Below are 14,288 nucleotides of genomic sequence, written 5' to 3' on the forward strand. Positions count from 1 at the left end.
ACGCGTAATACAATCGTACACAGCTTACTGTAAATGTATGAAATATATTTATTGAGAGAAGTGCGAATCATAAAATTGGTGGTCCTGAAAAGGACCGTTTTAAGGAAGGAAGAGGGGATAGTATTTTACTACCGCACTACTTCTTTTTGGGAGCTGCGGTTTTCTTGATCGGAGTTTTCTTCGATTTGGGTTTGACGGCGGCCGGCTTTTTCGCTTTGGCTGGGGCCTTCTTTGGTGTAGTCGCCTTGGGTTTCGTCGCAGCGGCCTTTTTCGCTTTTTTGGCTGCTGGTTCACCCGCCGCGGGTTTCTTGGCGGCTACGAGCTTCTTCTTCTTCGGTGTTCCGGCGGCTTTGACTTTTTTGACGATGGATTTCTTCTTCTTGGCTACAACGGCCTTTTTCGGCTTGACCTCGGCGACGGGCAACTTGAAGTGTCCCGAAGCGCCGGTTCCCTTGGTCTGGACGACGGTACCGTTGGCGACGGCGGCTTTCAAAAACTTCCTGATGAAAGGCGCCAGCTTGGCGGGATCGACTTTGTAGTTGGCGGCCAAGTATTTCTTGATGGCCGGTAACGACGAACCTTTCTTCTCCTTGAGCTCCTTGATGGCCGACGTGACCATCACGGCGGTGGTCGGGTGCAACGCAACGGTCTTCTTGACTTTAGAAGCCGACAACTTCTTCTTGGCAGGAGACTTCTTCGCGGCCGGCGATGCGGCGACTGGAGCCGGAGTTGTAGCGACGGTGTCTGTCATGTTGATAATGATATTGTTCAAGTAAATATTAAAAACGATGGATGATTCGCCTGTTCACTGCGGTGATACCAAACGGCTTTGCTTGCTTTGGGAGGGGCGGCTATGCCGTTTACTATTCCAGGCTTGTGCCTCTACTAGTGGATGGATTTTGTGGTTGATTGGTAGGTTCAGTTATGTTAGTCAGTCCAATTTAATGGGTATGGTTTGAGTAAACGTTTGGTGGTTGGAGGGGAGTGGGTTTTACCTAAGAGGCGGATATGATCGTATTCGGAAAAAGAGTTTTTGTAGAACATTGTTTTTGATTGAGAGCAAATGGAATTTTGAATAGATTTGAAGTTGGCTGATTTTAAAAGGGCCGAGTTTCTAACGATGGTGGGCATACCGGTTATCGTGCGTATGCCGATGTTTTGGACGGATTCGATACGTCTCCAATGGGAGGGGCCGATAAAGGGTGCCCAGGAAGAGCCAGCATATGTAAGTATAGGGGTCACGTAGAGTTTAAGTATGTTAAGTTTTGTTTTCAGCGGAACGGGACTGGTACGGTTAAGTAAGGGGTAAAGCATACCACGGACGCGGGTAGCTTTTTTGGTTACGTCTTGAATGTGTTGGTTGAATGTAAGTTTACGTCCAATCGTGACGCCTAAGTATTTGGCCTGTTTTGACCAGTTAACGGGTTGGTTATCGATGGTTAGAGGTGGAATGTGGGTTGTATTAGAACGCCCGAAGAGGACGCCTACTGTTTTGGTCGGGTTTATTTTGATTCGCCACCTGTGGAACCAGTTGGACGCGAGGTTGAGTTGGTGTTGTAGTTGTATGGTTGCACGTTTGGGGTTTTTGTTACTAGTAAAGAACATCGTGTCGTCAGCGAAGAGTGAGAGGTTGGCTTTAGGAGTCGTTGGAATGTCGTTAATGTACGTCAAGTATAGCGTCGGTGAGAGACAGGAGCCCTGAGGGACTCCTGCGAGTACGTGTCTGGTAGTAGAGAAGGAGTGTTCGATTTTAGTGGTAAAAGTACGGTCGGTGAGAAAGGATTGGATGATTTTTACGATTTCTAACGAGATGTTGAGTTTGGAGAGTTTGTAGAGTAGGCCTTCGTGCCAGACGCGGTCGAAGGCTTTCTCCACGTCGAGGAAGACGGAAGCAGTGTTTAAGTCGTTGTTAAAGTTTTCGCTCAGTTGGTGGGTGAGTTTGGTCAGTTGTAGTGTGGTCGAGTGTTCGGGTCTGAAGGCGAACTGTTCGGGACGGATTTTGTTTTTGAGTTTGTCCTGTAGGTGGGTGAGGATGAGTCGTTCGTAAATTTTGGACAGGGAGGAGAGGAGGGCGATTGGTCTATAGTTTTCGGGTTGTTTATGGTCTTTGCCAGGTTTGGGAATGGAGATGATGACTGCTTTTTTCCAGGCAAGGGGAAAGTAGCAGATTCTGAAGGCGCTGTTGATGATCCGAGTAAGGGACAGTATAACGTTGTTCGGTAGGAATTTAAGAGCCGTGTTGGTGATGAGGTCGTCACCTGGGGCTTTCTTTTTGCGAAGGTTGCGAATTATGTCTTGTATCTGGCCGGGAGTGGTAAAGAGGTTAGATCGGGTGATGTCAAGGCCTTGTAGGTACTGGGAGTGAGCGGTTACGTCTGGTAAGTCGGGGCCGGGGTTTGTTTGAAATTGACGTTCGAGCGAGTCGGCTATCAGCTCTGCTCGTTCGTTGGCCGGAAAAACTAGGCCGTCGGGGCCGGTTAGTGGGTGAGATGCTGGACGTTTGTGTAAGAGACATTTGTTGAGTTTGTATATTGAACCGTCTTGGTGGTCTAGTGAGTTAAGAAAGATGTCCCATTGGTCAGTGTTGTGCGTTGCGAGTAAGGTACGTATGAGGGATATTTTGGCGTTTAGTTGTCGTTTAATTGTCGGGTCGCGGTTTATTTGCCATTCGCGGCGTATACGGTTTTTGTCTTGTATTTCCAGTTTAATGTAGTCTGGTACTACAGTGGACGGGTGTTTGCGTGTCGGTACGTATACGCTGGATTCAACCGCTTGTTGGATATGTTTTGTGAGGTTTTCGATTGCCAGGTCGATAGACTCGCGGTCGTTGGTCGGTTGAGTGGTTGAGTTCGGTAAGTTCGTGAGAGTTGTCGTGTATTTTTTCCAGTTAATAAACCGATTCGTAACCGGTGGAGAAGAAGAGATCGGAGTGCAGAGTGTATCTAGAAGAATGGGGTTGTGGTCGGAAGATAGTTCGTTGAGGTTAGTGATTTGGGTTTGATAGGGTAGTCGTACGAGGGCGATGTCGAGTATGTCAGGTCTGTATCGTGTGCATGTCGGGAAATGTGTGGGAGAAGAGGGAGCAGTTACAGAGTAGTCCGATTGTTGTGCGTGGTCAAAGAGGACACGGCCGGCAGCGTTAGTCGTGTGGCTATACCACAGCGGATGTTTGGCGTTGAAGTCGCCTGCCGAAATTTGCCATTCGGCACTCTTTGTCAAAAGGTCGAGGTCGTTTGTCGTTAGTAGGGTTCCGGGTGGTTTGTATACGGCTGAAATAAGTACTTCGTGGCCGTTGAGTTGTACGAGGATGGAAGAGGTTTGGATGGTTGTGTTTAGAGTAACTGGTTGGTGAACGATACGTCGGTTGACGAGAACGGCCGTGCCTCCGTGGGCGGGCGAGCCCCGCACGGGCGGCAGGTCGTACCTGTACGTAAAAAAGTTAGGAATGTGAAGTCTGGCCGAGGGTTTTAGGTGGGTTTCGTTAAGTAGGATTATGTCGGTTTTCAGTTTTAGTGCTAAAGAGCGCAGTTCGTCAAGTTTGTGGTTAATGCCGTTTGAGTTCCAAAATAGAATTTTTAAGTTATCCATTTTGGGGGGATAGTATGGTTAAGAATGATTGTATTGCTGTTTGATACTTTTCTTCAGGTCGCAGTCCCTTTTAACCGTTTCTCTCGACACCGAACCACCAATCGGAACCATGACCGGTTATCCCCCCACCCCGCCGCTAAAATTCTAAACGTTAAACATCGTCCAATGAGGACGACGCATACTGTTCCCATTTACGTATATATACCGGTCGACAGTGTGTTCGAACCACATCAGTCGTCCGACATCCACGTTTTGCACACCAACTCAGAACAATCTAATCCAGCAGCGCAATGGCACGTACCAAGCAGACAGCTCGTAAATCCACCGGCGGAAAGGCGCCCAGGAAACAGTTGGCCACCAAAGCCGCACGTAAGAGCGCACCCGCCACCGGAGGAGTGAAAAAACCACATCGTTACCGTCCGGGAACCGTTGCCCTCCGTGAAATCCGTCGTTATCAGAAGAGCACAGAACTTTTGATCCGCAAATTGCCGTTCCAACGTCTAGTGCGCGAGATCGCCCAGGACTTCAAGACCGACCTGCGTTTCCAGAGCTCCGCCGTCATGGCGTTGCAAGAAGCCAGCGAGGCATACTTGGTAGGTCTGTTCGAAGACACCAATCTTTGCGCGATCCACGCCAAGCGTGTCACCATCATGCCAAAGGACATCCAGTTGGCCCGTCGTATCCGCGGTGAACGTGCTTAACTTGATCATCGTCATTAGTTATCATACCTTAAAAAGGCCCTTTTCAGGGCCACCAAAACGTAATTATAGTCTGGCGATGGGCACGAATAGTGATTGTGAATATTGCGCTAGCGGCAGTATATTATTATTATTGTTGTACAGATTTTACAAAATAGGAGAATGATAAATAAACAACCCAGGCCAAAATTATGAGATGGGGAATCGAATAATTCAACGGTGTGACAATCTCCACGAGACCACGACGTTACATAATACACGACACTACCAGCCGACTATCGTCTGTTTATTTATGGATACTCTTGTCAAGATTTCCCGCGGAGTTTGATAAATAGGTGTACGCCATTTACCATGTAAACATTGAGATTTTTATTACCGATTATCGATCAATAAACAATAATTATCCAGGATTCTCGGTGTTTACATGGCTTCAATTAAGTAAAACACCGATAGTATCTAATTAAAAATTCCGAAAGACCCATGTTGACATTGTAGACGGGTATAATATGGTTAGGTATAACTTTCGTCAGTCGTTCACGTGTTGATGTTAATATTTTCATTACCACGGATCGACAGACAACAACGCATAATAATGGAAACCATACAAAGGGGTTATTTTTAGAATGTTTTTACAAATGTCTTGTTATCGACGGTAATACCCGCATCACGGTATTTACAATACAGTTAAGTACTAATCGCGATACTTTATCGCGTCGTCATTTCCCAAATAACCGAAAACAGATACCTATTAGAATATTTTTAGAACAACATACTTTAGAATATATTTTGTATTTCATTGTTTAATTGTCAATCATCTGATTACCTCGATAATTCGTGCTATATTCATTTCCGGGTTTATTTGATTGACGTCTTGTCAAATTATACAACATAACTAGCTTATTTTTAATGTCACAATCAGACCAAAAGTGAACAATCGTCATTGTGAGGCTTTAAAATATTTTGGTCTACTTACAGTTAACACCGGGCGATTCTTTTATCAAACAACAACCAATATTTCATAAAGTGTAAATATTTTTTTACATCGTTTCAAATCGCTTATAAAACAACGTTTTTATTAAAAAATTGTATTTTTTATCCTTATAATTTTTTAAGTTTTTCACTTTTTTGTATGACAACATAGGGTTTTAATTTTATATTCCAAAGCAGAGTATTTTACTTGGTATTTCGATACATGAAAATCGAATTTGGGACGAGTAGTTTATGAGTTATAAGTATTTAAAGTTTAGATGAGCGGAGTGGAGTGGTACGGGGTTACCCCGCGAAATGTTTGTCCACTTCTATGTGTCGAAATACTAAGAAAAATATTCTGCTTTGGAATATAAAATTAAAAAACACTATGTTGTATAAAAAAAGTAAAAAACTTAAAAAATTATAAGGATAAAAAATATAATTTTTTAATAAAAACGGTTGTTTTGTAAGCCGCCAGTGGTCAGCGTAGCCGTATTTGAGTAAAATCAGCGTTTAATTCTAAACATTCGTTTGACGACGAGCCAGCTTATGTTGACGGTGTACCCATAGTAATTCGATGGGATAATTTTTTAATACGATTTTTAAGGTTTAAGGCCACCCACAAGTGACGGCTTCTTCTTCGAAATATGAAGGAAATGGAATTAAGGCCCTTCAGAATCGTTATCCAAGTATATTTAATGTAAAATCGTGCCCGATCTCGATTGAAAAATTTCAAGGCATTCGCTTAAAAATCTGAAAGCAACGACAGCTACACGTGTAGTACTAACACAATCTAGTGTATCTGCTGGAAAAAAATTCGGACGGACCGTTTGTTTTAATTTTGGTGGCCCTGAAAAGGGCCGTTTTAAACTGTGTTTGTAGGGTAAGGTAGCAAAGTTAGGCCTTCTTCTCGGTCTTCTTGGGCAAGAGCACGGCTTGGATGTTGGGCAACACACCGCCTTGAGCGATGGTTACTCCGGACAACAATTTGTTCAACTCCTCGTCGTTCCTGATGGCCAATTGCAAATGTCTGGGGATGATACGAGACTTCTTGTTGTCACGGGCGGCGTTACCGGCCAACTCCAAAACTTCAGCTGCCAAGTACTCCATGACGGCGGCCAGGTATACCGGTGCTCCGGCTCCGACACGTTCGGCGTAGTTTCCTTTTCTCAACAGACGATGGATACGACCGACCGGGAACTGGAGTCCGGCGCGGGACGACCTGGTCTTGGATTTGCCTCCCTTCGATTTTCCTGCTTTGCCGCGTCCGCTCATGATTGTAATTGTGCTTGGAATGGTTCAGATTCGATACTAAATGAGACTGATGTGCGATTGCTTTGCTTTGCTTTGAAAGGGATGGCTATGCCGTTTACTATTCCAGGCTTGTGCCTCTACTAGTGGATGGAAATTAAGAAGAAATGGTTAAATTTATTGTTCTGTCCAAGAGAGTGGGTAGGGTTTCAATTTACGTTTAGTATTTGGGGGAGGGTGTGTTTTACCTAGAAGTCGGATGTGAGTATGATTCGAGAAAGAATTTTTGTAGAACATTGATTTGGTTTGGGAACGAATGGAGGTTTGAATAGATTTGAAATTTGTCGATTTTAGAAGGACCGAATTTCTAACGATAGTGGGCATACGCGTTATGGTGCGTATGCCGATGTTTTGGACGGATTCGATTTGGTTCCATTGAGAGGGTCCTATAAAGGGTGCCCAAGAAGAGCCAGCGTACGTTAGGATTGGTGAGACGTAAAGTTTTAGTATGTTAAGTTTCGTTGTCGTTGGGACGGGGCTAGTGCGATTTAGTATGGGGTAAAGCAAACCTCGGATGCGGGTGGCCTTTTTGGTGATGTTTTGAATATGTTTGCCGAAAGTGAGTTTGCGCCCGATGGTGACGCCGAGGTATTTTGCTTTGTCGGACCAGTTAATGGAGTGGTTGTCGAGTAGTAGTGGTGGTACGTGGGTGGTATTTGAGTGTCCGAAAATGATACCTACAGTTTTGGTCGCGTTTATTTTGATTCGCCATCGGTGAAACCATGTGGTTGCAAGGTTAAGTTGGTGTTGTAACTGTATGGCGGCTCGTTTTTGGTTGTGGTCGTAAGTAAAGAACATCGTGTCGTCGGCGAATAACGAGAGATGAGCTTTTGAAGTCGTCGGAATGTCGTTTATGTAGGTCAAGTAGAGAGTTGGTGATAGGCAGGATCCTTGAGGGACGCCTGCGAGAATGTGTCTGGTGGACGAGAAAGAGTCTTCGATTTTAGCGATAAAAGTGCGGTCGGTGAGAAAGGATTCTATAATTTTAATGATTTCGGTCGGGATGTTGAGTTGAGAAAGTTTGTAAAGGAGTCCGGCGTGCCAGACTCTGTCGAAAGCTTTCTCCACATCAAGAAATATAGAAGCGGTGTTAATGTTGTTGTTAAAGTTCTGGCTGAGTTGGTGAGTGAGTTTGGTCAGTTGGTGGGTAGTAGAGTGTTCGGGTCTGAAGGCAAACTGTTCTGGGCGGATTTTGTCACGGAGTATGTTTTGCAGGTGAGTGAGTATGAGTCGTTCGTAGATTTTTGATAGGGAGGAAAGCAGAGCGATTGGGCGGTAGTTTACGGGTAGTTTGTGGTCTTTGCCTGGTTTGGGAATGGAAATTATGACTGCTTTTTTCCAGGCAAGTGGAAAGTAGCAGATTCTGAAGGAGCTGTTTATAATTTGCGTTAGGGATAGTAAGATATTGTTGGGAAGAAATTTAAGAGCCGTGTTGGTGATGAGATCATCGCCTGGGGCTCTCTTCTTGCGAAGGTCGCTTATGATTTTTTGAACGGTGCCGGGGGTGGTGAACAGGTTAGATTTTATAGTATTGTGGTTTTGTAGTGAATGGTAGTACGCGGTCACTTCTGGTATGTCGGGACCGGGGTTGGTTTGGAATTGTTGTTCGAGAGAGTCCGCTATCAGCTCGGCTCGGTCTTTGGCCGGAAAGACAAGACCGTTTGGCCCGGTCAGAGGGTGAGAAGCTGGACGTTTATGAAGGAGGCTTTTGTTGAGTTTGTAAATGGAGTTGTCTTGTTGGTCGAGAGAGTTTAGGAAGGAGTCCCATTGGTCAGTTTTGTGAGTTAGAAGTAATGTACGAATTAGTGCGATTTTGGCGTTAAGTTGGCGTTTAACGGTTGGGTCACGGTTTCTCTGCCATAGACGGCGTAGTTGGTTTTTTTCCAGTTATTTCTAGTTTTATGTAGTCGGGAAGTAAGAGGGACGAGTTTTTGAGTTTAGGAGTAAATACGCTAGCTTCGATAGCGTGTTGCAGGTTTTTGGTCAGACAATCGACTGCTAGGTCAATTGAATGTTTGTCATTTGTCGGTGGTACGGGAGAGTTTGGTAAGTTGGTAAGGATCGTTTTGTATTTTGTCCAGTTAATGAAGCGGTTAGTAGTAGGAGGAGACGATGAGATCGGAGTACATAGAGTCTCCAGAAGTATAGGGTTATGGTCGGAAGATAGTTCGTTGAGGTTTTCGATTTGGGTCGGGTATGGTAGACGTGCGAGGGCGATGTCAAGTACGTCGGGTCTGTGACGGGTGTAAGTGGGAAAATGTGTGGGGGAAGAGGGGGCAGTAATGACATAGTCCGAATGTTGAACGTGATCGAAGAGAACACGGCCGGCTGCGTTTGTTGAGTGGCTGTACCACAGTGGGTGTTTGGCGTTGAAATCGCCTGCCGATATTTGCCATTCCGCGCTTTGGGTAAGTAAGTCTAAGTCAGGTGTCGAGAGAGTGGCGCCAGGTGGTTTGTATACCGCTGATACAAGTATTTCATGGTTGTTAAGTTTGATAAGGACTGAAGAGGTTTGAATGGTTGTGTTAAGAGTCATAGGTTGGTGGACGATGCGACGGTGAATAAGGACGGCCGTGCCGCCGTGAGGGGGCGAGCCCCGGGTAGTCGGTAGGTCGTTCCTGTACGTGAAGTAATTTGGAATGTGAAGGTTGGTGGAGGGAGATAGACGAGTTTCGTTAAGTAAGATTATGTCGGTTTTTAGTTGGAGCGCGAGAGCTGTTAGTTCATTAAGTTTGTGTGTAATACCGTTGGAGTTCCAAAACAGGATTTTTAAGTTATTCATTGGGAGGCGTGAGAATTGTCAGGAATGCTTTTATGGTCGTTTCCATCAGTGTTTTGGGGTTCTGGTTGGTTGCCAGGGCAGTCAGTAGGTTGGTCAGGAGGTTTAGAATCAGGGACAGGTTGATTTGTGGTGCTTGGGGAGTGGGGGAGGGGGGAGCTGCTCCGGCAGTTGCAGTAGCGTAGGACAGGGTTGGCCTAGGTGCAGGTGGGGGAGGTGGTGTTTTTTGAATAGGAAGGGTTTTGTTTGGTTTTTGGACGGTTTGGGCCTGAGTTTGTGGTTTTGGTTGGTTTTGGGCCAGTAAGTGGGGGCAACCTCGGAAATTTGCGGTATGTGATCCGCCGCAGTTGCAGCATGTGGGGGCCTGTTCGCGGGTTTTTTGGCAGTCGCTAGCCAAGTGGTTTCCTGCACATTTCACACATCTGGGTGGGTGACCGCAGTCGCGTGAACCGTGGCCGAAGCGTTGGCACGAAAAGCATTGGGCTGGGCCGGAGGGTTTGAGGGGTTCGACGGAAATTTGTATATAGAAGAGATTGTTTAACAGGAAAATGTCTTTTGAATTTGGATTTGACGCGATGTGTACCACACAAATTGGCATCGGTTTTTCCGGGGTGCCGAAACGGCGGATGAATTTAACGGAGAATCCAAGGGTTTCCAGCTCCCCTTGGATTTCGTCGACCGGGATATCATGTGGGATGCCCTTCAGCACGACTTTGATGGATCGTTCTTCGGGGAGTGAAAAGGTGTGGAATTCGATACCATGATGCAGTAGGGTTTTCTGGATTAGTCGGAAAAGGGTCGCGTCAGAAGTTTGGACGGTGACTTGGCCGTTGGAGGACGATTTGGCGGTTAGAGAGGTAGGGGCAAGGTTTGGGAGGGCGTAGATCACGGGAGCGATCTTCCGCCAGGAGCCGGAGCTTAGCATAATTGGTGGTGGTCTAGCGGATGTAGGTTTAATCGGAGTTTTTGGTGTGTTTGGTGCGGAAGTAGATTGATTAGATGCGGTGGTGGTTTGATTTGGTGTGGAGGTTATTTGGTTTAGTGAGGAGGAGGTTTGGTTTTGTACGGAGGTGGTCTGATTTTGTGCGGAGCTATTTGTTTGGTTTGGTTTAGGTACGGAAGTTAATGTATCTGTAGATTGTACGGAAGTTAGTGAGGATCGAGAGTGTTGTGTCGAGGCGCTTGAGTCAGAGAAGGAGTCTAACGTTTCGGAGTCGGAAGTTTTTGATGGTGTTGGAGAGGGAGGAGCAGAACGCTGACGTGCGAATTTTAGTAGGTGGTTGGTAGGGGGGTTACCCCCTTTGCGTTTTTTGCCCATGTTTGATTGGCGTGGGTTTGTTTAGGGAGGGGATGGGTTGCTGTGGCTATGTGAGGGCGCGGCCCCACGACAGCTATAACGGAGGGACGTCGCTTCCGCGACGGCTTACTTGTGGGCGCTGGTGCCCTGTTGGAGAGCGGTGAAAACGGCTGTTTGAGTTGAAGGTTCGTGGTGTGAACCGTAGGCGCTGGAGCCCTGTTGAAGCAGTGAGAACGGCTGTTTTGAGGTTGTGGGTTCGTGGTGTGAACCGTGGGCGCTGTTGCCCTGTTGAAGCGGTGAGAACGGCTGGCTGTAGAGTAGTTGGCAGAGGACGTCTTGCTCGGATGTGAACTGAACGTTGAATAGTGATGAGATGATACTTTTCTTCAGGTCGCAGTCCCTTTTAACCGTTTCTCTCGACACCGAACCACCAATCGGAACCATGACCGGTTATCCCCCCACCCCGCCGCTAAAATTCTAAACGTTAAACATCGTCCAATGAGGACGACGCATACTGTTCCCATTTACGTATATATACCGGTCGACAGTGTGTTCGAACCACATCAGTCGTCCGACATCCACGTTTTGCACACCAACTCAGAACAATCTAATCCAGCAGCGCAATGGCACGTACCAAGCAGACAGCTCGTAAATCCACCGGCGGAAAGGCGCCCAGGAAACAGTTGGCCACCAAAGCCGCACGTAAGAGCGCACCCGCCACCGGAGGAGTGAAAAAACCACATCGTTACCGTCCGGGAACTGTTGCCCTCCGTGAAATCCGTCGTTATCAGAAGAGCACAGAACTTTTGATCCGCAAATTGCCGTTCCAACGTCTAGTGCGCGAGATCGCCCAGGACTTCAAGACCGACCTGCGTTTCCAGAGCTCCGCCGTCATGGCGTTGCAAGAAGCCAGCGAGGCATACTTGGTAGGTCTGTTCGAAGACACCAATCTTTGCGCGATCCACGCCAAGCGTGTCACCATCATGCCAAAGGACATCCAGTTGGCCCGTCGTATCCGCGGTGAACGTGCTTAACTTGATCATCGTCATTAGTTATCATACCTTAAAAAGGCCCTTTTCAGGGCCACCAAAACGTAATTATAGTCTGGCGATGGGCACGAATAGTGATTGTGAATATTGCGCTAGCGGCAGTATATTATTATTATTGTTGTACAGATTTTACAAAATAGGAGAATGATAAATAAACAACCCAGGCCAAAATTATGAGATGGGGAATCGAATAATTCAACGGTGTGACAATCTCCACGAGACCACGACGTTACATAATACACGACACTACCAGCCGACTATCGTCTGTTTATTTATGGATACTCTTGTCAAGATTTCCCGCGGAGTTTGATAAATAGGTGTACGCCATTTACCATGTAAACATTGAGATTTTTATTACCGATTATCGATCAATAAACAATAATTATCCAGGATTCTCGGTGTTTACATGGCTTCAATTAAGTAAAACACCGATAGTATCTAATTAAAAATTCCGAAAGACCCATGTTGACATTGTAGACGGGTATAATATGGTTAGGTATAACTTTCGTCAGTCGTTCACGTGTTGATGTTAATATTTTCATTACCACGGATCGACAGACAACAACGCATAATAATGGAAACCATACAAAGGGGTTATTTTTAGAATGTTTTTACAAATGTCTTGTTATCGACGGTAATACCCGCATCACGGTATTTACAATACAGTTAAGTACTAATCGCGATACTTTATCGCGTCGTCATTTCCCAAATAACCGAAAACAGATACCTATTAGAATATTTTTAGAACAACATACTTTAGAATATATTTTGTATTTCATTGTTTAATTGTCAATCATCTGATTACCTCGATAATTCGTGCTATATTCATTTCCGGGTTTATTTGATTGACGTCTTGTCAAATTATACAACATAACTAGCTTATTTTTAATGTCACAATCAGACCAAAAGTGAACAATCGTCATTGTGAGGCTTTAAAATATTTTGGTCTACTTACAGTTAACACCGGGCGATTCTTTTATCAAACAACAACCAATATTTCATAAAGTGTAAATATTTTTTTACATCGTTTCAAATCGCTTATAAAACAACGTTTTTATTAAAAAATTGTATTTTTTATCCTTATAATTTTTTAAGTTTTTCACTTTTTTGTATGACAACATAGGGTTTTAATTTTATATTCCAAAGCAGAGTATTTTACTTGGTATTTCGATACATGAAAATCGAATTTGGGACGAGTAGTTTATGAGTTATAAGTATTTAAAGTTTAGATGAGCGGAGTGGAGTGGTACGGGGTTACCCCGCGAAATGTTTGTCCACTTCTATGTGTCGAAATACTAAGAAAAATATTCTGCTTTGGAATATAAAATTAAAAAACACTATGTTGTATAAAAAAAGTAAAAAACTTAAAAAATTATAAGGATAAAAAATATAATTTTTTAATAAAAACGGTTGTTTTGTAAGCCGCCAGTGGTCAGCGTAGCCGTATTTGAGTAAAATCAGCGTTTAATTCTAAACATTCGTTTGACGACGAGCCAGCTTATGTTGACGGTGTACCCATAGTAATTCGATGGGATAATTTTTTAATACGATTTTTAAGGTTTAAGGCCACCCACAAGTGACGGCTTCTTCTTCGAAATATGAAGGAAATGGAATTAAGGCCCTTCAGAATCGTTATCCAAGTATATTTAATGTAAAATCGTGCCCGATCTCGATTGAAAAATTTCAAGGCATTCGCTTAAAAATCTGAAAGCAACGACAGCTACACGTGTAGTACTAACACAATCTAGTGTATCTGCTGGAAAAAAATTCGGACGGACCGTTTGTTTTAATTTTGGTGGCCCTGAAAAGGGCCGTTTTAAACTGTGTTTGTAGGGTAAGGTAGCAAAGTTAGGCCTTCTTCTCGGTCTTCTTGGGCAAGAGCACGGCTTGGATGTTGGGCAACACACCGCCTTGAGCGATGGTTACTCCGGACAACAATTTGTTCAACTCCTCGTCGTTCCTGATGGCCAATTGCAAATGTCTGGGGATGATACGAGACTTCTTGTTGTCACGGGCGGCGTTACCGGCCAACTCCAAAACTTCAGCTGCCAAGTACTCCATGACGGCGGCCAGGTATACCGGTGCTCCGGCTCCGACACGTTCGGCGTAGTTTCCTTTTCTCAACAGACGATGGATACGACCGACCGGGAACTGGAGTCCGGCGCGGGACGACCTGGTCTTGGATTTGCCTCCCTTCGATTTTCCTGCTTTGCCGCGTCCGCTCATGATTGTAATTGTGCTTGGAATGGTTCAGATTCGATACTAAATGAGACTGATGTGCGATTCGCCTGAAATTTTCGTATATATAGTAAAATTGTGGATAGCAATTCTGTGATTGGACAGAGATAACAACACTACGATACTACGTCACACCGTTCGGTTGACTTTCATTACCAAACGTTGTGGTTTTCGTTCGACATAACCGTGAAACGTACTCGTAGAGAAACTTCTATTTTCCGTTGTTATGGACAAATCGACGATTCTATTTATATCGTCATCACTGTGGGTTTTTACACCAATAAACGAACGGCATGTCGCTTGGGTTTGGTAATATATACCCCCAGTGATGTACTGCCAAATCATCACTCAGTACACAA

At 45.0% G+C, this 14,288-nt stretch overlaps 3 protein-coding genes across 3 annotated transcripts; all 3 read right to left on the reverse strand.

Annotated features, from left to right (window-relative positions):
- Positions 1–86: 86 nt before the first annotated feature.
- LOC132941649 (histone H1A, sperm-like) lies at positions 87–801 on the reverse strand. The gene has a single exon (XM_061009793.1). It carries the CDS (start codon positions 749–751, stop codon positions 137–139), a length of 615 nt encoding a protein of 204 aa, XP_060865776.1. The 5' UTR covers positions 752–801; the 3' UTR covers positions 87–136.
- A 5,305-nt stretch (positions 802–6,106) lies between these two features.
- Positions 6,107–6,594, reverse strand: LOC132940356 (histone H2A-like). The gene has a single exon (XM_061007901.1). It carries the CDS (start codon positions 6,528–6,530, stop codon positions 6,153–6,155), a length of 378 nt encoding a protein of 125 aa, XP_060863884.1. The 5' UTR covers positions 6,531–6,594; the 3' UTR covers positions 6,107–6,152.
- A 6,899-nt stretch (positions 6,595–13,493) lies between these two features.
- On the reverse strand, positions 13,494–14,269 carry LOC132940840 (histone H2A-like). The gene has a single exon (XM_061008627.1). It carries the CDS (start codon positions 13,915–13,917, stop codon positions 13,540–13,542), a length of 378 nt encoding a protein of 125 aa, XP_060864610.1. The 5' UTR covers positions 13,918–14,269; the 3' UTR covers positions 13,494–13,539.
- Positions 14,270–14,288: the final 19 nt, after the last annotated feature.

This window comes from Metopolophium dirhodum, chromosome 3, assembly GCF_019925205.1.
Source record: "Metopolophium dirhodum isolate CAU chromosome 3, ASM1992520v1, whole genome shotgun sequence".
Lineage (NCBI taxonomy): Eukaryota > Metazoa > Arthropoda > Insecta > Hemiptera > Aphididae > Metopolophium > Metopolophium dirhodum.

Excerpts from the sequence above, each read along its gene's own strand:
- LOC132941649 (XM_061009793.1), bottom strand. The coding sequence starts at position 751 with ATGACAGACACCGTCGCTACAACTCCGGCTCCAGTCGCCGCATCGCCG.
- LOC132940356 (XM_061007901.1), bottom strand. The coding sequence starts at position 6,530 with ATGAGCGGACGCGGCAAAGCAGGAAAATCGAAGGGAGGCAAATCCAAG.
- LOC132940840 (XM_061008627.1), bottom strand. The coding sequence starts at position 13,917 with ATGAGCGGACGCGGCAAAGCAGGAAAATCGAAGGGAGGCAAATCCAAG.